Below are 24232 nucleotides of genomic sequence, written 5' to 3'. Positions count from 1 at the left end.
CCACGGTTTGGTGTTGGCATAGGGCCTGGAGTGTGTTTTCCTCTGACTATCTGCTCAGAGACGGGGAGCCGGCAAGGGGCCTGAAGTGTATTTTCCTCTGACTGTCTGCTCAGAGACGGAGAGCCGGCATGAGGCCTGAAGTGTTATATCGGACATTCACTAGTGTGTATTATTTATGCGAATTATGATTTGAGACATTGCACGACATGCTAGATTTCGGAAAACCTATGTTTATCATTATATTTGTGTTTTCATAAAACCTGGGGGTTAGTATGTTGATAACTGTTTTATATATATATATTAGAGGTGTGCTCTGAACACGGTCCTTATTTGCTTATTCATTATTCTTTTATATTTATAGGCCTTATTTATCCCTTGTTTTCAGCATTTGCACTCAATAAATGGCTTTCGTCACCCTCGGGTGTCGGCCAGCACGTGCCTATCCTGGTATTCAGGGAATATCGGGGTCGGGGCGTGTCACTACTACCCAAAAAAGGTTGTGAAGGCGCAGCAGCAACACCGTGTGTAGTGCATGTTCAGTTCAGAGAAATCAAAGGGACGGATTCCTTCTCTTAGGGTCGATTTCTGTCGACCAGAGGTGCGATTGCACCTGCTTGCATCTATGTAGATATGCCAGTGAAAGCTAACTAGCCAAGTCTACTATGCACAACATTGTTTCTTAAGACATATTCAGTTTTTATTCATTCATTGTAGAAAATTACAGATGAGGATCCTCTTTGTGAGCAGATGATTTTCACATCCTATCCATTCATCATACATCGTGAGAAAAAAATTTATTAAGTATTGGTTGCATTTAATTTTAAATAAAAAAATTCAAAATGATTTCAACCGCAAGATTTACAACAAACGTATAGGATGTGAAAATCTCTATATCTCTTCAACCTTCCCCAATGAAAATGTCATCTTGACGACAATGGAAACAGACCCGCAAATGAAGCACCCGTGAAACAAATTTTCTAACTGAATCACTAAGTTTAAGTCAAAAAATTCATTTTTTCCAACAAAACGATATTTAAAACTATTCTAATCCAAAACGCACGAGGATAACGCAAGTAGTGGCCACACTGCATACTAAGGTCATCTCTAACCGAGGGCTGGTCAGATGGCTCGTTTTAGCCCTCTGGCCCTCCAAGATATTAATATTTTAATGAACAATATAGGGTCATATTCGCCTCCATCTCCAACCGAGGGTCATAGGGCTCATTTTAGCCCTGTTACAAAAAACCGTTTCCAACCAAGGGTCATAAAGCCAAACATAATTCTATTGATAAATCTTTATCATCACCTTTAACAAACAGATCACAGCGAAAAGAAAAAGAAAAAAGTTCTTATGCAAACAAATTCTTCTGGATGTCCAACTTAACCCATCTATGGGAAGGCAAGCAATCGGACATACATTTTGACCAAGGAAAATAAATTATACAATTAAAAACATCAACCGATTCTCCTGAAGAGAACACACACACATGCCAACATATTATTCACCAGATTCTAAGCTTTCATTTTCATTCTATCCCTTTCGTTATCTAAACTTATACTTATCAAAACAGCAATAGAATCATAGAGCAACCTTCAATCATTTATCAACACTGAATTAATTAAACTTCTGCTCAGCGCTCCGTTAATTTTAATTGCAACTCTCGTTCTAAAAATCAAAAAATTTTGCATTTGAATAATCAAACGCACTTACACATTACATTCCTTTTATTGGTTCTTGACACAATACATTTTAGGATTTGATGTTACAATACTATCACTGCAAACATGAATCGCGATAGATATAGAAACCAAACTTGCACACAAATGTTCGACTGAATTCAGAACCACTTAATTCAACATAAAAAATTACCTCACATGCTTGCTCCCCTTCTGCTCTCGAATCGTTGGCCGCGCTTCTAAACGGTTAATGAAGTCCTAAAAATAGAACAAAAAACGTTTACCTATCCAACTTTTCAACATTTGGTTTTGGCAGGTATAACATTTCAACATAAGCATGATATAGAAAGACAGAAATCCACGTCACTTTGTTTTTTCAGAACCAACAAAAAGGGCAACTATAAGAGAATGTAACCAATTTTAAACAATAAATCAGTCTCCCGATAAAGGAGAACATAAGCATGACATACAAAGATCGAAAGGCAGATTTAATTTGGTTTCCTCCAAAGCAACGAAAAGGAGGCTAAATCAGATCAAATTAAACAAAGTGAAAACCGGATAAACAAAGATTAGAAATTTGCTTGCATCTCATATCCCGCATTTCCTTTACAAAATAAACAATCATGAATACAAAGCACATGAAAATCAGCAAACCCAAAAAAACAAAGATAAATGCACAAATTTCCAAAGAAGGCAAAGAAATTGAAATTGTGTCATGAAAACTAACTAACGAATCATATTGAAACATCTTTGCTTGGTGCTTGGCAATGCTCTAACCCACTATGGGGTTTTAAATTATTCTATCCAGGTACAATGATGGGGATGCACTGCCAGCTGATGACCAGTCATTTATACTTGATAATGTTCTCAATTACCATCCGGATAAAGCTGTTAAAATGCAATCTGGAATCGGTCATCTCACAATATGCTTACCTACCCTGTTTTTGCTTAACTGCGTTTTATTTAGAATTATGTTTCAGCGCACTTTTGATGCATTATGCTTGGAATCTGTGACTGATTTTATTGTTATATTGGTTATTGTAATGTTCATTTCATTGTAAACATTAAAATAGTAATGAAGCTCAGATGATTCGCTAAACACCAAAACCCACAGCACATGCCCTCTACCCAACAAAGATAAATTAAAAACTACAATACAATGCTGAAAAACTAAAGTAGCCAGAAACCAAAAGATTTTAGTGACAACTTGCACAGACGTTACAAAAATGCAGGACTCAAAACACATTAAAATATCTAGAAACTCGAAGTTATCGCTATTTGGTTATGAAGATAGATATATATCACCAGGGAAACCAAAAAAATGGCCAGGACCTGCCAAAATTTGTAAATCAAACACAGATGCATCAACTCCTTTTCCTCTATTAGTCTGTTATCATCTAACATGCCACACTATTCGAGACTGGCTCAATTCGATCACAGCCAAACTGCCAGTATTAAACTTAAGTAAGTACCGATCAAATGATCTAAACATTGTGTATTACAGATCCAAATCAATAGTGGTAATAAATAAGATAATTTCAGCTGCCATTTACAATTAAAATTGAACAATGCTTACTCCCAAGGAATATCTGACATTGATTGCAGCAATCAAATGTGCGTTTAATTGAATTAGCTATGCATTTGAGGATTTGGGAAAGGTTTTTTGAGAGTAAACAGACATTAATTATTAGCTTTTTATTTGCTTAACAAACAGTAGCTGAAATTGCTATGTATTTTTCAATGGGGAATTTAAAAACCAATCCCAATTTGTCATTGCTCAAACAAATTGGAATTTCATAACCAATCTCAATGATCAAATTAACAAAATATTTCTTAAGCTAATTTAGAAAGGCAAATTGCAAGATTTTGAAGGAATTTGAACAATGAGGGAGAAAAAACCAAATTAGAAGGTCGTGCCTTATCTCCCTCACAAAATCAATCGCACAAAAACCCTTGCTTTTGATGGAATTTCAAAACCAAACAAATCTCAAAGATGAAGTTGTCATGTAAACATGTCTAACACAGATTTTTCAATTATTAACACTACTCTTTCTCAATTATTAAAAACATAAAGATCAAAGTCAATTGGGTGTATAATTATATACCTCATCATGTCAAGCAAAGCAACCAACTTCTGCCTCCAACGACCCAAAATTCTGAAAATTCCAAAAAATTTAATTTTAAAAAAAAAACAACATAAGAAAGATAAAACCCGGCATAAGAGAATTCTACAAATTGGATGCCAGATCATCAAAAGATTAAAAACCACTCAGAATCTATTAGCATTTGAGTCTAAATATGAGAAATTGTGAATTTGTTCCATAGGATAGTTAACAGGATACTATCATATCAAAACCAACGCTGAATAAAATCGAGCAATGAGATTGCGATGATATAACGTCATTTCTTTAAAGCTGCATATACTAACCTAAAAAAGAAAATATGGGAAGAATAGACTGCCTCCATTGGCCCTCCAAGTCTCCTAACCACCAAACCACCCGTCTAGATGCATTTGCCTATTCTTTCCCACAATTCTTAGAAATCAAATAGAACCCTCGAATTGACTGGGGCCAATATGGAAATCCTTTTTGAAACTGTAATATAGGAAGAAATGAATAATTTTGACAGAAAGACACACAAATTGTTGAGGGAGGATGTAAAGCTTCTGCATGGAAGGCTTCTACTCTTTTACATCTAAAAAAATTAAATGAAGCAAGAGAAATTCAACAAAAAAAAAAACTTGATAACCCTTGCCCAAAAGAACTCACTAAATTCAAAGGATAGCATCTACACTAAGTCACTAACATACATTGCTCAGTTAGGACTCTGTTATACTCATCATCCTTGATCAATGTAATCATATATTTCATAGCTACACTCCCCATTGACATACACTAACATAGCATCTACTTTTTTGCTGACTTTATTTGCTCAGTTAAGCAATAGCCGACATACACAATCTGACAATCATAGCAGCTACAACAATCATCCATAAATGGGCAGAAATACAAATACTATTATATTGGGGTTTGGAACAAATAAACCAGTCATCCAATTCGAATGTCGTTCGGAACAAATACACCAACCATTCAATTGAAATGGCATTTGGTACAAATACATTTTTCTATTAATTGGATATTCAATTAACTGGGATTAAAAAAAGATTACCAAACAAAAGCCAATTTTCTAAAGAAAATTATTGTTTTATACCAGCCAATTCCAAAGGCCTGTATGAGCCCAAAATTGAGGGATGGTGACATCTCCAATTTGGAGTTGGGGATCTGCATTTCCTGCAATTCCATAGTGTACAACAGCTTTCACCTTGAATAGGGTTTGTAGTAATTGAGTTGAGATGCCTGCATTGAGCTTTTCACAGGTTTCTACATCAATTTTTTTTCCAGCAGGTTTCTACATAAAGTACTTCAATAATATTGAATGATACGGGAAATAAATGGTTAAGATTTATACTAAAAGATTTAATAATTGTCGAATCTAACGGATAATACACTTGTATTGAAGCCAGACACTGTTTCTACATCATTTATTAAATACATTATCAATGATATGCACTGACCAACGAAATTAATCAAAGTAAAACAGATGGTCATCTGCATAATTAAACATACCATGCTCAATCCAGTCATAACAATTATAACCCTTTTGTCTTCCAATAGTCCGATTCGAAACCTTCTTCCTGTCAAATTGAGTATGTAGAATTCGGTCCAAAGTTATTTTTCTTTCAATTACAATATTCTATGTATTTATAAATTTTAGAGCAGAACGTGCAAAGGCAAGAAAAGCAACAACAACAAAACTCATATATACCATGAGCTATAAAGATAAACATTTTAGCAAATGATACTGATTTCCGCATACTCATTATTCTCCATATACACTTGTGTTTATTTTGGTCATTTGAATTGAATAAATAAATAAATAAAAGGACAAAAATTCAACAAAGGTGCAGAATAAGAAAATAGCGTGAGAAATCAGTTTCTTTTAGGATATATGTACATAGCACTCAAAGAACACCCATGTAATTATACAAACTTAATGAATATATATATATATATATATATATATAATTTTATGCTTACCAGCAAAATCCAAATACGGTAGCTTCTGATCAGCCACAAAGCTTGTAGATTGAAGTTCTAACCAGAGAAATCTTTGAAAAAGGCAGATTAGATTCATGAGGAAATAAAAACTTTATGTTCAAATGCGAAAAGCAAATCAAGAAACGCAAAAACTTGAGAACTAATCGAAACCCAATAGAGAAAAACGAAAATCCAGAGAAACCCACTAACCTGTTCGAAGAGTGACAACCATGCAAACCTTCCCCATTTTGACAAGAAGAATAGCAGGGTGTGACATAACCATTCTGAAAACTATAGTAGCAGGTTTCCAAATCATTGAAGATAATAAATGAATAGCTAGACATTGAGAATCGTTTTCTTCATTAATTAAACAGTAGAATGTGTACAGGGCATAAGTGAGGTTTGCTAATATAAATATCCTCATTATAAATATCACTAAAGCGTGCATATACAATGTGAGGTTTGCCAATATTTCCAGCAATTTCCAAGTGTGTGCTGGTGTGTTTTTTTCCTTTCAAATATGCAGTTCTTTTCATTTGAGTCTAGATGTTAATATTTCTACGATTCAAGTGCCATTTTATTTCTTCACTTGGAAAAAGAACTAAGCCTTTTAAAGTGGCCGTGGTGGAAAGTAGCTGGACACCATTGTATAATTTCTTGACTCACTGCCCATTTTGTACCTAAAATTTCCACTTGATTATGTTTTAGCCTCTACCTATTCTCTTCCTTAATTTAGCTTTGCCTAACCAAAGTCTTTTCCTGTTTAAGGACACGCGCCCTATGTTATTTCCTTCTCCACTGCATTCTCATCTTGCTAAAATTTATAACATCAAACCATCAGAATCGCAACCTATAATCAGTTTAACCCGCCGACAATAAATCAGAATCCTCAAGCCAACAACTTACATTTGATTCGGGAAGTAAAGTGACTTGTGAAAATACTTCATCAGTGTCTGGTTCAGCCTATAATTCAGCCGAAAGAAACATATTATTCCCTCACAAAGCCCAATAACTTGAGTACAAAAGAAGCAGCTAAACAATTAAATCCAGAATTCTTAGTTTTCTTTATAAGAAGCCACCATACTACCTTCAACAATACATTGATAACCCGACAAAGAATCTTCGATGCAAGATTATACACTGGCATCTGCTGATCAGCCAGCTGATTAGTCGATGCCTCCACCTATTTTTGAAACCAGAAAATCCAATTGACAATTAGTGATAAAACCCAGAAACACAAAACCTAATATGCATCAGCTACAAAAACCCAAATAAATGAATAAAACACTCAAATTTCTATGTAAAAGAGAACATATTTTGACCCCAAAACAAAGATGTCATAGATGGAGGAAGAGAGAAGCGACAAAAAGGGAGAGATACTAACTCAACCCCACCATCTCTCTGCAGCTAACACACTCATTCCCTCAACCCTACCCTCAAATCTTGTACCCAATCAACTCTCTTTCTGTCCCCCTAATCATGCACCCGCCGTCACCTTCTCTCTGCAACCAACCCCCTCTCCTATCTCCCCCAAATCACACCCCCACTCTCTGCAACCAGCCCCCTCCCCTCTCTCCCACATATCACACCCGCACACCGTGAAGGCACTGACACCAGACCACCTCCCTAAAAACCCATACCCATACCTCCCTTACCCGTTACCTTTCTCAAAGCAAAAAGTGTTATATATGATAGTACTCACCCCAATCTGGTTAATGACATTCACTGCATAACGCTCACCAGTAGGTATAGTCTCACTCTTTGAGAAAGGCCTGAGGTCAAAATTGGCAACAACAAATTAACAAAGCCAAATGAAAGAATAAATCTACAGTCACCACAAATATTTTCTAAAATGGACGATAGACCAGAGTCAAACAGGAAAGGGATAGCAGACACGGTGAGCTTTGTCTCAGTTTGAAAAGAAAAAAGAAAAGAAAATTGGGTAGTTTCAGGAGCAAAATAGTTCATTTGTGTAGAACTATAACAGCATCTGAGAGCTAGGAAGTTATCACCCAATAAATTTTGTTATACCAAAGATTCAGAAAATGTGATTAGGTATGGTAGTACCCTTTCTCTTCAAATTTATAATATACGGAACTAATTAACTATGTTGAGTATAGTGAAGGGGGAAAGCCATACCTTCCTATGAATGAATTTAAAAGAGGGGATTTTCCTGCATTTTTAGGACCAAAAACGAAGCAGCTAACATTTCTTTCTGTTTTTTGCGTTTTACGATCTACTGATCTTCTTCTAGTAACATGGATAGCTGAAGCAGGACTGTCATTGTATCCAACATATATCAAATTTGCCAAACTTCGGTTTGGATTTAACAGTGTCATGAGGGCCCACTGGAATCACAAAAAAACAAAGATATAATTACAATTTACAATTGGCTAAGGAGATTCTTTACACAAAGAAAAAAGGGAAACATGTATATCATCCAAAATAAATGGAAAAAAAAAAAATTCATGAAGAGCATATGTAAGCTAATTTAAACAGGGTAGCAATGAAAACGAAGATACCTCAGACAAAAATGCATTAAGAGGTAAATTCCCAGATGCCATTCTCCCTGCAGCATCCTTATAAGGAGCTTCACTCCAAGGACTGAAATTTCAGTAAACAGCAATCTATTTTTGGAGAATAAAAAGAAACCATGATAGGAACATGCATTATTTTATCCACAAATAACAAAAGGGTAAAAGGAACATACATATTTTTACCCTCACCAGCCATTTCCAAGTCAATCCATACCAGGGGCATTTTATACTCTTCTGGAGGTATCTCCGTAATTTGCTTACTTTGCTTCTCATTTACCAGCTACGACTCATTTCCACACAGCAACTAACGCCAAATCCGAATAATGCACAAACCCTAAACCCTAGATTAACATAAATTACATAAATCATGTGAAAATACAGAAATTACAACTTGAATACCAGAGACAAACCTGAAGAGGGGAAGACTGACTTGAAGCTGCTTGACAACTTGTGACCTGGTGACGTACCTAGCGGCATTTCCTTCCTTCTTCTTTCCCTGCAAATTCAACAGACAATCAACGGGAAGTGTGAGAAAATGGTGAAATTAAATATTGGAAATTGTTCTTTTAATATTAATATTGGAAATTGTTCTTCTCCTTCATCTCATCGAAGGTGTCGAGTTACAGAAATGAAGCCGAGTTTGTGTGGTTTTGGTTTTAGGAAGCAGGTGCCGATGCTATTCCAGAGATGGTGTTGTGGCTGCTAGGGTTTGAGAAAGTGGAAACGAAGCCAGAAAGTTGGCTAAAAGCACCTGAGTGGCAATCTTGTAAATAAACTGAAATGTCGTCCAAAATACTCTTCATTTCTACAGTGCGATTTCGCCTCCTTCTTTAGACTAAAGTAATAGGAAAGCTTATTGGAGAAGGAGGAGGTGACCTAGAACTCACCGCAGGCCTGTAATGATTATGCTTCACCGGGGCCTCGATTCGCAGATAGAAGCTCGGCCCGATTGTAACGAAGCACAGCCTCTCTCCCCCTTGAAATCTGAAATCCCCACCCAAAAAACCATGCACGGGCCTTCCTGATGAGAACGGTGGAGTAAGACGACATAGGCGAGAGAAGGGATCAGCGAGGGATCTGAGGGAAATTACAGAGTGAGAAAATTTTTCTTGGGATTTTTATTGTGTAATTTGAGTAGCTAAAAGAGGACTACAACAGTCAAATATAGTGAAAGAATAATTAAGGGCAAGCTGATTGTATGATTAAAGAAATCTCAAACCTTGCATAAAAAAATCAAAGCGAAAACCAGAGAAGCGTGAGGATAAGAAAAGATTGATACCTTACCGGACGATGGGGGTAGCCCAAGTCGACTGAAATCGACGAAACCTTGCTCGACCTCTCTCTCTCTGTCCACATGAGAAAACAACATCAGCCAAAAGGTCAGAGATTTCCAAAACCAAATGGAAATTAAAAGAGAGAAACGGAGGAGAGAGAGAGAAAGAGAGATCGGAGTACCGTTAGTTAAAGCGTGGACGGCGTTGGTTCTCCGACCACTGTAATCCCTGAAGATCTCTTCTGCCCGCCGACTCGAGCCCATCTCCCTGCTCTTTTCCTTCATCTCATCGAATCTGTCGAGTTACAGAAATGAAGCCGAGTTTGTGTGGTTTTGGTTTTAGGAAGCAGGTGCCGATGCTATTCCAGAGATGGTGTTGTGGCTGCTAGGGTTTGAGAAAGTGGAAACGAAGCCAGAAAGTTGGCTAAAAGCACCTGAGTGGCAATCTTGTAAATAAACTGAAATGTTGTCCAAAATACTGTTCATTTCTACAGTGCGATTTCGCCTCCTTCTTTAGACTAAAGTAATTAGTTAAAGTAATTTGAATATTTGTGACCAATCATTACGATTATAAACACATTCATTTAATTTGTAATTCGTCTTACGAAATTATTTGTTAGTCACCAAAGTGGCCAAACTAGAAAGATCACATGGATTCAAATTAAATGATGATTAATCAATTACTCATGGTAGGATAATGCATATGAACAAACAAAACCTTATTATGTTTTAAAGGTTTGTACATGAGTAATATGTTTTTCATTTGTCATAAGTTCTTTAGGGTCACCCAAAGGTAGACTAATTGCTCATATGATTGATGATATGAATGTGGCGAGAATTGTATATTTCATTTTTTTTATTTGTTCAGATATCCAAAGACAATGAAACCTATCTTGTTAGAGATGTACAATTATCAATAAGGCATTATGCATCGATGATTGTTTGTATTGTTGGAGTATCTACCTAAAGGAGAATATGATAATACACTTATTGTTATTACACGTGTTTTTATTACTCAAAGCATTAATGTTGTGAGCACTTTTGAATTGCAGTGTCAGTGCCTGTTTCTCTTCATTCACTTGCTCGATCTATTCCCTCATTTCATGGACCAAATTTCTCAGATTGGAGTGAGCAAGTTCAGTTTCACCTTGGTGTCCTGGATCTTGATTTAGCACTCCGAACTGATAAACCTGCTGCTCTTACGAATACAAGCAGCACTAAGGAAAAATCTCTGTATAATGCTTGGGAGAGATCGAATAGATTAAGCATGATGTTTATGCGAATGACTATAGCGAGCAACATAAAGACTGGCCTTCCTCAAGCTGAAACTATTAAGGAATACTAGAAAAATATTGAGATTCGTTTCAAGACTGCTGATAAGTCTCTTGTTAGGATATTAATGGCTGAGCTTACCACCAAGAAATTTGATGGTATGCGAAGCATGCATGAGCATGTCCTTGAAATGACTAATATAGCAGCAAAGCTAATGACTCTTGGAATGAATGTGGATGACTCCTTTCTTGTTCAATTTATTTCGAACTCCTTGCCTCCTCAGTATGGGCTATTTCAAATCAACTATAATGCTATTAAGGACAAGTGGAACGTTGATGAATTGGCCACTAAACTCGTTCAAGAGGAGGGAAGGCTTAAGCAAGGAGAACATTCCGTTCATGTAGTAAGTTAAGAAGCTGAAAGAAAATTTGGAAGAAAGCCTGGAAAGGGCAAGAAAAGAGGATCACCCAAGGTGAATGAACTTGCTAAGGCTCGTGATAAGGAACAGAAAAGTGATTTATGTCGCTTCTGTAGGAAGCCTTGGCATTATTAAAGGAATTGCCAGAAACGCAAAGAATGGTTCGAAAAGAAAGGTGAGCCTTTGGCTTATGTAAGTTTCGAATCATATTTAACTAAAGTTCCTTATAATACTTGGTGGGTTGACTCTGGTGCTACGGCTCATATTTCTAATTCGATGCAGGGATTCCTTACGACCGAAACTTTAAGTCCAAATGAAAATTTCATTTTCATGGGAAATTGAGTCAAAGCTCCACTCCAGTTGAAGCTGTTGGAACCTTTCATTTTATTTTGGATACTGGATATTGTTTGGATTTATTTCAGACACTTTATGTTCCTAGTTGTTCCAAAAATTTGGTTTCAATTTCGAAGCTTAACCGTAATGGATTTTTTATAAAGTTTGGTAATGAATGTTTTAATTTATATAAGAATACCTCTGTTGTTGGTTCTGGTATTCTAATAGGTGAGCTATATAATTTAAAGCTCAATAATCGTTTTGCTGAAACACTTTTGACCTTGCATCATAATGTTGGAACGAAGCGTAGCCTAAATAATGAAAATTCTTCATTCTTGTGGCATAAACGACTGGGTCATATATCCAGAGAAAGGCTAGAAAGATTAGTAAAGAATGAGATTCTTCCGAACCTAGATTTTACTAATCTTGGTGTGTGTGTGTGTGTGTGGATTGTATTAAGGACAAACAAACCAAACACACCAAGAAAGGAGCCACAAGAAGTTCAGAGCTTCTTGAAATAATTCATACAGACATATATGGACAATTCCTTTGAAAGAAAAGTCTGAAGCAGTGAATGCCCTTCAGGTGTTCATTACTGAAGTTGAAAGACAATTAGATAAAAAGGTGAAGATTGTCAGGTCGGATAGAGGTGGTGAATTTTATGGAAAATATGATGAATCAGGACAATGTCCTGGTCTATTTGCAAAACTCCTTGAAAAGCATGGCATGTGTGCACAATACACTATGCCAGGTACGCCACAGCAAAATGGTGTTGCTGAAAGGCGTAATCGTACTTTTATGGACATGGTTAAGAGTATGTTAAGTAATGCATCTTTGCCTATATCATTGTGGATGTATGCTCTTAGGATTGTTGTATATTTATTAAACCGGGTTCCTAGTAAGGCAGTTCCCAAAACACCATTTGAACTGTGGACAGGAAGGAAACCTAGTTTAAGGCACCTGCATGTTTGGGGTTGCCCAGCAGAAATAAGAATTTATAATCCGCATGAAAAGAAGTTGGATTTTAGAACGATTAGTGGTTACTTTATTGGTTACCTAGAAAAATTTTAGAACGATTAGTGGTTACTTTATTGGTTACCTGGAAAAATCCAAAGGATATAGGTTTTACTATCCTAATCATATTACGAGAATTGTTGAAACCGGCAATGCTAGATTCATTGAAAATGGTGAAATCAGTGGGAGCGAAAAACCTAAAGAATTGGTCATTAATGAAGTTAGGGTGCAGTTTCCTACACCTATAATTTCTAAGCAAGTTGTTGTTCATACACATGTTGAACCGTTAAACAATGTTGAACAGCAAATTAATGACCATCCGCTTCAGAATGAGATTATCACAAATGAAAATGTAGTGGAAGAACCACAAGAAATAACATTAAGGAGATCTCAAAGAGAACGGAAACGTGCTATTTCGGATGATTATGCGATATATCTACAAGAGTCTGACATTGATGTAGGAATAAATAAAGATCCAGTTTCATTTTCACAAGCTGTTAACTGTATTTGTTCTAGTAAATGGATTGATGCCATGAATGATGAGTTAAAATCAATGGACCAAAATGAAGTCTGGGATCTCGTTGAATTGCCTAAAGATTGTAAGAGAGTTAGGTGTAAGTGGGTTTTTAAGACCAAATGCGACTCTAATGGCAATATAGAACGATATAAAACCATATTGGTGGCCAAAGGTTTTACTCAGAAAGAAGGTGTTGATTACAAAGAGACTTTCTCACCAGTTTCAAAGAAAGACTCTTTTAGAATCATTATGGCATTAGTAGCTCATTATGATCTAGAGTTACATCAAATGGATGTGAAAATAGCATTCTTGAATAGGAGTTTGGAAAAAGAAGTCTACATGGATTAACCTGAAGGCTTCGCATTAAAGGGACAGGAACATATGGTCTGTAAACTAAAGAAGTCAATATACGGACTTAAACAAGCTTCACGACAATGGTATCTTAAGTTTGATAATATCATTGTATCCTTTGGTTTTAAAGAAAACATCGTTGATCGATGTACATATCTGAAGGTCAGTGGGAGCAAGTTTATCTTTTTGATTCTGTATGTTGATGACATTTTGCTTGCTAGTAGTGATCTTGGTCTATTACTTAAGACCAAGCAGTTTCTCTCAGAGAACTTTGAAATGAAAGGTATGGGTGAGGCAACCTATGTGATAGGAATTGAAATATTCCAAGATAGATCACGTGGAGTGTTGGGTCTGTCTCAGAAAGCATATAATGAGAGAGTTCTAGAAAGATTCGGTATGGAAAAATGTTCATCCAGTGTTGCTCCAATTCAGAAAGGGGATAAGTTTAGCCTTATGCAATGCCCACAAAATGAATTGGAGCGTGCACATATGGAAAGTATTCCTTATGCATCTGTTGTAGCAAGTCTGATGTATGCCCAAACTTGTACCAAACCACACATCAGTTTTGCAGTTGGGATGTTAGGCAGATACCAAAGTAGGCCTGGCAATTCCTAACACGACCTGATAATCCGACACAATACAACACAACACGAAATTAACAGGTGTTCGGGTCGACATGATAACAAATCAGATCGTTATCGGGTAACCCGATAAGCACATGTTAAGATAACGGGTTGGTTCAGGTATACACGTAGGTAACACAATACACTATAAGAAATATTAATTTATAATTTTATAACCCTAAAAAAAATACTATAATAATTATATATATATATATATATATATTAAATGAAATATTAAACATTGGTAACCATTGGATCGGCTTAAATATACATACCATTCAATTTCTTAAGTGTTATATGTACAAAATAAATAAATTTAAATCTACTTAATAAACATATATATATATACACACACCATTGAACTTGATGGGATACGAATTCTACGAAACTAATTTCAACGATCCAACTGTCAAACTTGTTTGTATATGCTTCGAGATCGCATCAGCAAAAAACAAACATTCAGAGATCAAGTAACGGGACAAAACTTTTCGATGCTTATAAACGAAAAATCACAATTTAACGGTTATTTTAATTCCGATTTTGATGATTTTTTACAGCTACACTACTTGACCCTATATGAATACAATCAATGAATTCAATCTTCAATTTAAAATATTTACACTACTAGATACCATAAAATCTTATGTTATACTTAATGAAAGTATGAATAAACTCTTTAAGTGTTAGTGAATCTATCATTTTGATGGGATATGCATTCTATGAAACTAATTTCAACGATCCAACCATCAAACTTATTTGTATATTTTCAAAATCGCATACGCCAAAAATCGCAAAAAACAAACATTCAGAGATCAAGTAATGATAGGAGCATATTTACGCACCTTAGTTTAGCTTGTTTTTGTGCATTTATAGTGTTTTTCCTTAGTAAAGTAGTCTTTTAAGCTAGTTCTATGTGTTTTCAGGTTTTAAGGGCAAAGTATGCAAAAGGATGCATTTTGGAGCCTTTTGGAGCAAATTAGAGCTTGGAATGGACATCATATGCTTGGAGCCAAGAGGATGGACGAAATTGAAGACTTGAAGATGATGATTCCTACTTGAGCAAGGTTTCCTAGTTGAAGTAGGAAAGTCCCTGATGGAAGATGGGTTTCCTAGTTGAATTAGGATTCCTAGAAGAACAAAGTTTCCTACTCAAATAAGGTATCCTACTTGATGAAGGAAAGTCAAAAGCCAAATGGTCTCAAGTGAAGCAACAAAGAAGTTTTCCAAGTCCAAGAAGGAAAAGGAGTCCAAGATGAAGAAGGAATGACAAAGACAAGGTTTCCTAATCCTAATAGGCAAAGTTTCCATGTGCAATGAGGAGTCCTTATCCATTTAGGGCACCTTATCCTTGTTCTAGAAACCTTATCCTTGTTCTAGAAACCTTATCTTTGTTCTAGAACCCTTATCCATCCTTGCCATGAGTTTTCCTTGCATTGGAGGGTTTCTAGAAGCCCTAAATCTGCCCTAAACCTGTCCCTAAATCTGCGTAAATATGCTCCTATCAAATTCCCCCACACTTAGCTTTTGCTAGTCCTCGAGCAAAACAAAATGAAACAAAGTAACTAAAGGAAGTAAAACGAGTAAAACACAACCTACACCTTCCAACAATCGCCTCAGGGATTTCCAATGCACATAACATGTTAAAAATCATCATTCCCACAGATTTTAGCCATCTTTACGCTTAAGCATTTACTTAATCATGGTCACTACTCATTAGTTCACAAATAACCAATTAAAACATGATTTTGAATGTAGTAACATGCCTTAGAGAATTTCCTCAATTCCTTACAAGATATGCACTCTATTTTTCACTCAGAGTTTCTAACTCCACACCCTACACTTAATTATATGTGAGAAGATTGATGTAAATATAAAAACGAATGCTCACATATATGTATAACAAAGAACGCAATTTCCGGAGTTAAAAACATGTTTAGATATGATCTCATGAATGGAACGCTACTACTTAGATGCGAGAACCGGTGACACCATATACTCAAACCAAATTCAAACTCCACAAATTGAAACACACAACACTCAAGATTAAAGTCAAGGGTTGTAACGGGGCTTGGGGAGTTGGCTAACAATGAAAGGATAGGGAAAACAAACGTTCTTTAAAGCAATAGTAAGCAACATAATGAAATTGAACTTAGAATTCCCCTTAGAATGCCGAAATCAACTTTTAAACTTAAAGGGAAGGTTCAAGCAATCAATTAGGGCCGAATTCAATGTTTTGGACCCTTCCTTCAACAAACAACACTTGAGAACACTTTTTCACATCTTTTCACTCCTTTTTCATTCTTTTCACAACTTTTCTTTTTTTTTCTTCTTATTTTCCACGAATTTTTTTTCTTTTTTTTTTTTTTCTTTTCTTTTCTTTGCCGTGCCTCATTCAAGACTTTGGCACACCCATATATCAAGAATCCTTCCCCCACACTTGTTTTCTGCAATGCAATGATCAAAAGGAATTAATCTTGAGTTATGCTTTTACTATGCTTCAAGAACAAAGGTATGGGTGGTCCTACTCTAGGCTAGGTGAGGATAATTATGGGTTAACAAAGAAAGTAGGCTACACAAGGCTCAACGGGGTTAAATCCTACAAAACAAATGAAATAGGGAAATATGGCAATTTGGCTATGGTGGTCACTACACAACTTCATCTTGAATATGTGTTATGCAAATCAATAACATGCTTTGAATGAATTGGGCATGAGTTCTAGTGTTTGGAACTAAATGATGAAACGCCTTCTAAGTAGTAACCAAGCAAAGAATAATGAGATCATGCAACGACTTTAGAAAACAAGAATGCACAGATTTTAACTCTCCAAATGAACGTTTAGGCTCAAGTCTCACAAGGTTGTAGCGTTAGTTTGAGTTCCTTCCTTCAAGCATGTTACAAAAACTAAATTTTTTTCTTTTTTTGTTTGCATGTGAAGTCATAAGTTATAGCCACAACCAAGCATAAACAAAGAGTAAATCAAACTTTTATCCATGTTAATCATTCTTTTTAACAGTCATGCAATTACAAACCGAATCCTCATCATTGTGTTGGAAGGTACCCTAAGACACAAACAACTTAAAAACAACTCTTTTTGGGTTTTCAAAACAATTTTTTATCAATTTTTTCTGGGATTTTCGGATTTTTAGAACAACAAATACTAAAACACACCAAAACAGCCTAAAAACAGCAAGAAACAACATTTGAAAGTATGGGTGACAAAACCCTACGAATTTGCATCAAAACACTTTGGTTAAGTAACGGGACAAAACTTTTCGACTGTTATCAATCATGATTTAACGGTTATTTTAACTTTGATTTTGATGATTTTGCACAGCTACACTTCTTGACCCTATACGAATACAATGAATGAACTCGATCTTTAATTTAAAATATTTACACTAGTAGATACCACAAAATTTTACGTTATACTTAATGAAATTATGAATAAACTTGTGAGTGTTAGTGAATCTATTGTTTTGATGGGATAGGCATTCTACAAAACTAGTTTCAATGATCCAACCGTCAAACATGTTTGTATATACTTCGAGATCGCATACACCAAAAATTGCAAAAAATAAACATTCAAAGATCAAATAACGGGTCAAAACTTTTCAACGGTTATAAACGAAAAATCATGATTTAAAGGTTATTTTAGCTCTAATTTTGATGATTATTTACAGCTACATTCCTTGACCCTATATGAATATAATGAATGAACTCGATCTTTAATTTAAAATATTTACACTAGTGGATACCACAAAATCTTCTGTTATACTTAATGAAAGTACGAATAAACTCTTAAGTGTTAGTGAATCTATTGTTTTGACGGAATAGGCATTCTACAAAACTAGTTTCAATGATCCAACCGTCAAACATGTTATCCTTCGAGATCGTATACGCCGAAAATTGCAAAAATTAAACATTCAGAGATCAAGTAACGGGATAAAACCTTTCAATGGTTATCAATGAAAAATCATGATTTAACGGTTATTTTAACTCCGATTTTGATGATTTTTTACAACTACACTCCTTGACCCTATATGAATACAATGAATGAACTCGATCTTCAATTTAAAATATTTACACTGGTGGATACCACAAAATCTTATGTTATACTTAATGAAAGTATGAATAAACTCTTTAAGTGTTAGTGAATCTATCGTTTTGATGGGATATGCATTCTATGAAACTAATTTCAACGATCCAACCATCAAACTTATTTGTATATTTTCAAAATCGCATACGCCAAAAATCGCAAAAAACAAACATTTAGAGATCAAGTAATGGGACAAAACTTTTCGACGGTTATCAACGAAAAATCACGATTTAACGGTTATTTTAACTTCAATTTTGATGATTTTTTTTACAGCTACTCTCCTTGACCCTATACGAATACAATGAATGAATTCGATCTTCAATTTAAAATATTTACACTAGTGGATACCACAAAATCTTATGTTATACTTAATGAAAGTATGAATAAACTCTTAAGTGTTAGTTAATCTATTGTTTTGATGGGATACGCATTCTACGAAACTAGTTTCAACGATCCAACTGTGAAACATGTTTGTATATACTTCAAGATCACATACGCCAAAAATTGCAAAAAACAAACATTCAGAGATTAAGTAATGGGACAAAACTTTTTGACGGTTATCAACGAAAAATCAAGATTTAACGGTTATTTCAACTCTGATTTTGATGATTTTTTACAGTTACACTACTTGACCCTATATGAATACATTGAATGAACTCGATCTTCAATTTAAAATATTTACACTAGTGGATACCACAAAATCTTATGTTATACTTAATGAAAGTATGAATAAACTCTTAATTATTAGTGAATCTATCATTTTGATGGGATACGTATTCTACGAAACTAATTTCAACAATCCAACCATCAAACTTGTTTGTATATGCTTCGAGATCAAATATGCTAAAAATCGTAAAAAACAAACATTCAAATATCATGTAACGGGACAAAACTTTCGACGGTTATCAACGAAAAATCACAATTTAACGGTTATTTTATCTCTGATTTTGATGATTTTTTATAGCTACACTCCTTGACCCTATATGAATACAATGCATGAACTCAATCTTCAATTTAAAATATTTACGCTAGTGGATACCACAAAATCTTATGTTATACTTAATGAAAGTATGAATAAACTCTCAAGTGTTAGTTAATCTATTGTTTTGATGGGATACGCATTCTACGAAACTAGTTTCAACAATCCAACCGTCAAACATGTTTGTATATACTTCGAGATTGCATATGTCAAAAATTGTAAAAAATAAACATTCAGAGATAAAGTAAGGGGACAAAACTTTTTGACGGTTATCAACGCAAAATCACGATTTAACGGTTATTTCAACTCCAATTTTGATGATTTTTTACAGTTACACTACTTTACCCTATATGAATACATTGAATGAACTCGATCTTCAATTTAAAATACTTACACTAGTGGATACCACAAAATGTTATGTTATACTTGATGAAAGTATGAATAAACTCTTAATTATTAGTGAATATATCATTTGATGGGATACGTATTCTACGAAACTAATTTCAACGATCCAACCGTCAAACTTGTTTGTATATGCTTTAAGATCGCATATGCTAAAAATTGTAAAAAACAAACATTCTGAGATCAAGTAACGGGACAAAACTTTTTGACGGTTATCAACGAAAAATCACGATTTAACGGTTATTTTAACTATGATTTTGATGATTTTTTTGCAGCTACACTCCTTGATCCTATATGAATATAATGAATGAATTCGATCTTCAATTTAAAATATTTACACTAGTTCCACAAAATCTTATGTTATACTTAATGAAAGTATGAATAAACTCTCAAGTGTTAGTTAATCTATTGTTTTAATGGGATATGCATTCTACGAAACTAGTTTCAACGATCCAACCGTCAAACATGTTTATATATAATTCGAGATTGCATACGCCAAAAATTGAAAAAAAACAAATATTCAGAGATAAAGTAACGGGACAAAACTTTTTGACAGTTATCAACGAAAAATCACGATTTAACGGTTATTTCAACTCCGATTTTGATGGTTTTTTACAGTTACACTACTTAACCCTATATGAATACATTGAATGAACTCGATCTTCAATTTAAAATATTTACACTAGTGGATACCACAAAATCTTATGTTATACGTGATGAAAGTATGAATAAACTCTGAATTATTAGTGGATCTATCATTTGATGGGATACGAATTCTACGAAACTAATTTCAACGATCCAACCATCAAACTTATTTGTATATGCTTCGAGATCGCATATGCTAAAAATTGTAAAAAACAAACATTCAGAGATCAAGTAACGGGACAAAACGTTTCGACGGTTATCAACGAAAAATCACGATTTAACAGTTATTTTAACTCTGATTTTGATGATTTTTTATAGTACACTCCTTGACCCTATATGAATACAATGAATGAACTCGATCTTCAATTTAAAATATTTACACTAGTGGATACCATAAAATCTTATGTGATACTTAATGAAAGTATGAATAAACTCTTAAGTGTTAGTAAATCTATTGTTTTGATGGGATACGCATTCTATGAAACTAGTTTCAACGATCCAACCATCAAACATGTTTGTATATGCTTTGAGATCGCATATGCTAAAAATTGTAAAAAACAAACATTCAGAGATCAAGTAACAGGACATAACTTTTCGACGGTTATCAACGAAAAATCACGATTTAACGGTTATTTTAACTCCGATTTTGATGATTTTTTACAGCTACACTCCTTGACCCTATATGAATACAATGAATGAATTTGATCTTCAATTTAAAATATTTACACTAGTGGATACCACAAAATCTTATTATATTTAATGAAAGTATAAATAAACTCAAGTGTTAGTGAATCTATCGTTTTGATGGGATTTGCATTCTACAAAACTAATTTCAATGATCCAACCGTCAAACTTGTTTGTATATGCTTCAAGATACGCCAAAAATTGCAAAAAACAAACATTCAAAGATCAAGTAACGGGACAAAACTTTTCAACGGTTATCAACGAAAAATCATGATTTAATAGTTATTTTAACTCCGATTTTGATGATTTTTTACAACTACACTCCTTGACCCTATATGAATACAATGAATGAATTCAATCTTCAATTTAAAATATTTACACTAGTGGATATCATAAAATCTTACGTCATGATGATCGATGAAAATTGAGAATTTTGTAAAAGGAATAACATGCAAGCTTTGAGTTCCATTGGCAAGGTTTAAACTTTTGAGAAAGGTTTCACAACCTTGAAAATAAAAACTCTTTCATTTTGCATATCCTTGCACATTTAATATTTTGTAATAGACTAGTAGTGTATGGATGCTCGTTTATTAGGCTCTTATTTTCGAGTATAGATGTAGTACTTAAACAACAAATGTGTTTTAATGTTTTGAAGTAATATTTATGTGGCAATGTGTGGTATGTGAAAATTTAAGAAACAAAATATATTTTTCTTAAAGGGTCGAGTTACTTTACCCAACGGGTGTGACACGACACGACCTGTTAAGATAACAGGTGTTACACGAACACGACAGACACGACTAGTTTACCAGGCCTATACCAAAGCAACCCAGGAATAGATTACTTGAAAGTTGCAAAGAAAGTGATGCGGTATTTGCAATGAACGAAAGACTATATGTTCACATATAGAAAATCTAATAACCTAAAAGTTATTGGTTATTCAGATTCAGATTTTGCTGGATGTATTGATAGCAGAAGGTCAACTCTTGGTTACTTGTTTCTCTTAGCTAGAGGACCAATTTCCTAGAAGAGTGCAAAGCAAGATGCTATTGCTATATCCACCATGGAAGCTGAGTTTATAGCATGCTTTGAGGCTACATATCATGGATTATGGTTACGGAATTTTATCTCAAGGCTTGGCGTCATTGATTCCATTGCTAAGCCATTGAGAATTTTTTGTGACAATGCTACCGCTGTCTTCTTCTCCAAGAATGACAAGTATTCTAATGGTGCTAAACACACGGATATAAAATACTTGACTCTTAAGGAGGAGGTTCAGAAAGAAAGAGTGTCTATTGAGCACATAAGCACAATGCTTATGATCGCAGATCCCTTGACAAAAGGGCTGGGGCTGAAGGCATTTAATGATCATGTTGAAGGAATGGGTCTTGGTCGTAGTCCATGATGATTGTCATTTTTATTTTGTTTATGAGAATTTGTTTAATGACAATATTGTGCTTGACACTCTGAGCTCGTTAATTGAACATGTTTCTGGTGTTTCCTATTTTCCATTATATGTATACATTTATGTGATTGGATGAATGATAACATCAATGTCTCTGACAAAGACATTATCGGACCTATATATATTTTTCTCACTAACATATTATTTTGGGTAATTGCTAGTGTTGTGTACATGGAAGAGACTATGTCGCTTGTTGATGTACAACCATCATGACTCGCACTAGTGAATTGCTTGAGATCAATATTTATGTTGACCAATTGATAGTAAGGATTATTTCGAACTTTACTATGCGCTTAATGTTTATTTGTTAAACCAGAAAAGGAACATGTGTCACTATGGACAAAGTGGGAGAATGTAAGAATATTTTAATATTCTAAAGTGGTCCACGTGACACAGTCCATATGATATGTAGGGTTTAACGGATATTATTATTTGTAAATAATCCTATTGGTCAAATTATGAGAAATGTTTCCTACCGAATCACAGTGATGGGTTGTAATTGATTATGTGCTTTAAATGGAAACGGGTCCTCTCTCTGCCTCACTTATATATATTGCATATACCCATCTAGTATGTACTTGATAGTAGAAAAACACGATTAGGGTTTTCACGTGCAAATAGAGGCAAGAGAAAGAACACCTATTTCCTCCTTCGCTGACAGAATCCGATTGGGATCTCATAGCGTTCGTTGACATGGACCAAGGTACGCTTGGTTGTTTAATGTATTTCCGCATTTTATTTATATGTGAAAATCATGAAGTTCGATGATCATGGCTTAATTGATTTATAATTTACAAGTTGGTGGTGTGAACACCTGAGCCAAAGCTCTACAGACCCTATCTATAAATTCGCGACAAATCGTGAAGACACAGACGGTACTCGATTGAACTTATGAATGGGTGGATGGGTGGAAAGATGATGGAACCAATTGGTGAAGATGCGGAGAGGGATGAATTGAGAGATGGAGGAAACATGTGATTTGGATTTAAGTCTACAGATGGTGAAGAGCGGCGTAGTGATTATGGCATGAAAATAAGATCTGGATGGAAATAGGAAAAGTAAGATTGCAAACAATGGGAAGATAAACAAAAAGAAGAAAACAGAGAAGAATCATGAAGTTGCCACTAGCCCAACCACAACTAAGGTCAGGGGTGTGAATCGGCAACAGTTGAAGGCACTTACACGCAACGATGAGAGATGATGACTCCATATTATACCATATATTTTACCCTATTTTTAATTATAGTTTATTGGTTATTTTGATAAAATTTTGATACTTTGTTATATATTTTCAATGTAGGACATTCGACTTCCTCTAGAGCAAAAAGTGATCAAACAGATGAATTTTGGAGTGATTCTAATTGGAGGATGCTCGTGACTCTTTCAAGATGATTGTGTCAAAATTTCAGATTTTTCTACCAAGCTGTTTGATCGTGCAATGAAATAAAGGTGCAGCGCATAGCTTTCCCAAATTGACGTTTATGGACGTTTTGAGCATTTTGAAGGTTAAGATGACATATTTTGAGAAAGATTACTTCTGAGGATTTGTTAGGACGTCTCAAGCTTTTAAAAGAGACCTTTTGGGACCAAATCAGAATTGATTTGGTCAATTAAAAGTTTGATTTTTTGAGAAGTCCAAATTTCAGTTCAAATAGGAAACCTTTTATTTCCTAGTTATCCTATTCTATTATGTTTCCTAGTTCTTAGAAGACCTTTTCTAGGTAGGATTTTATTTTGTAGTAGTAGAAATAAGGCTTTTTAGCCATTAAAAAGGGAGAGGACGTATGCATTAATTTGGAAAACTTAGCTAGGCTTTGACAATTTGTATTTCAAGGTGTTTTCTATCAT

General features: G+C 34.7%; 2 protein-coding genes and 1 long non-coding RNA gene across 5 annotated transcripts; all 3 read right to left on the bottom strand.

Annotated features, from left to right (window-relative positions):
* Positions 1-1687: 1687 nt before the first annotated feature.
* On the bottom strand, positions 1688-6766 carry LOC137726972 (bark storage protein A-like). Of its 3 annotated transcripts, XM_068465919.1 has the most exons (7): positions 6681-6766; positions 5985-6065; positions 5775-5845; positions 5304-5371; positions 4888-5043; positions 3783-3833; positions 1688-1935 (listed from the first exon to the last, which is right to left on the bottom strand). In XM_068465919.1, the coding sequence occupies exons 1-6, from the start codon at positions 6719-6721 to the stop codon at positions 3792-3794; spliced, it is 459 nt and encodes a 152-aa protein (XP_068322020.1). In that variant the 5' UTR covers positions 6722-6766; the 3' UTR covers positions 1688-1935; positions 3783-3791. The 3 variants fall into 3 exon arrangements, with proteins under 3 accessions (XP_068322020.1, XP_068322018.1, XP_068322019.1); XM_068465917.1 differs by lacking the exon at positions 6681-6766 and having other exon boundaries at positions 5985-6613; XM_068465918.1 differs by lacking the exons at positions 1688-1935; positions 6681-6766 and having other exon boundaries at positions 3052-3833; positions 5985-6615.
* Positions 6763-8382, bottom strand: LOC137726940 (mitochondrial Rho GTPase 2-like). Its single transcript, XM_068465893.1, has 4 exons — positions 8297-8382; positions 7914-8122; positions 7477-7546; positions 6763-6957 (listed from the first exon to the last, which is right to left on the bottom strand). Exons 1-4 carry the CDS (start codon positions 8336-8338, stop codon positions 6763-6765), a joined length of 516 nt encoding a protein of 171 aa, XP_068321994.1. The 5' UTR covers positions 8339-8382.
* An 821-nt stretch (positions 8383-9203) lies between these two features.
* LOC137724103 (uncharacterized) lies at positions 9204-10045 on the bottom strand. The gene is made up of 3 exons (XR_011067187.1): positions 9767-10045; positions 9591-9657; positions 9204-9388 (listed from the first exon to the last, which is right to left on the bottom strand). It is a non-coding gene; the product is annotated as an uncharacterized lncRNA (long non-coding RNA).
* Between the last annotated feature and the right edge of the window lie 14187 nt (positions 10046-24232).

The sequence above is a fragment of the Pyrus communis genome, chromosome 2 (assembly GCF_963583255.1).
Source record: "Pyrus communis chromosome 2, drPyrComm1.1, whole genome shotgun sequence".
Taxonomy (NCBI): Eukaryota; Viridiplantae; Streptophyta; class Magnoliopsida; order Rosales; family Rosaceae; genus Pyrus; species Pyrus communis.
The sequence above is the reverse complement of the archived record's forward strand: the minus strand, read 5'-3'. Positions and strand labels throughout refer to the sequence as shown.

Coding starts and splice junctions, on each gene's coding strand:
- LOC137726940 (XM_068465893.1), bottom strand. CDS start 8,338: ATGGCATCTGGGAATTTACCTCTTAATGCATTTTTGTCTGAG. Junction 8,123..8,296: donor TTAATGCATTTTTGTCTGAG/GTATCTTCGTTT, acceptor TTGTGATTCCAG/TGGGCCCTCATGACACTGTT. Junction 7,547..7,913: donor TTAAATTCATTCATAGGAAG/GTATGGCTTTCC, acceptor TTTTGACCTCAG/GCCTTTCTCAAAGAGTGAGA.
- LOC137726972 (XM_068465918.1), bottom strand. CDS start 6,118: ATGTCTAGCTATTCATTTATTATCTTCAATGATTTGGAAACCTGCTAC. Junction 5,372..5,774: donor ACCGTATTTGGATTTTGCTG/GTAAGCATAAAA, acceptor TCAATTTGACAG/GAAGAAGGTTTCGAATCGGA. Junction 3,834..4,887: donor CAGGCCTTTGGAATTGGCTG/GTATAAAACAAT, acceptor TGGAATTTTCAG/AATTTTGGGTCGTTGGAGGC.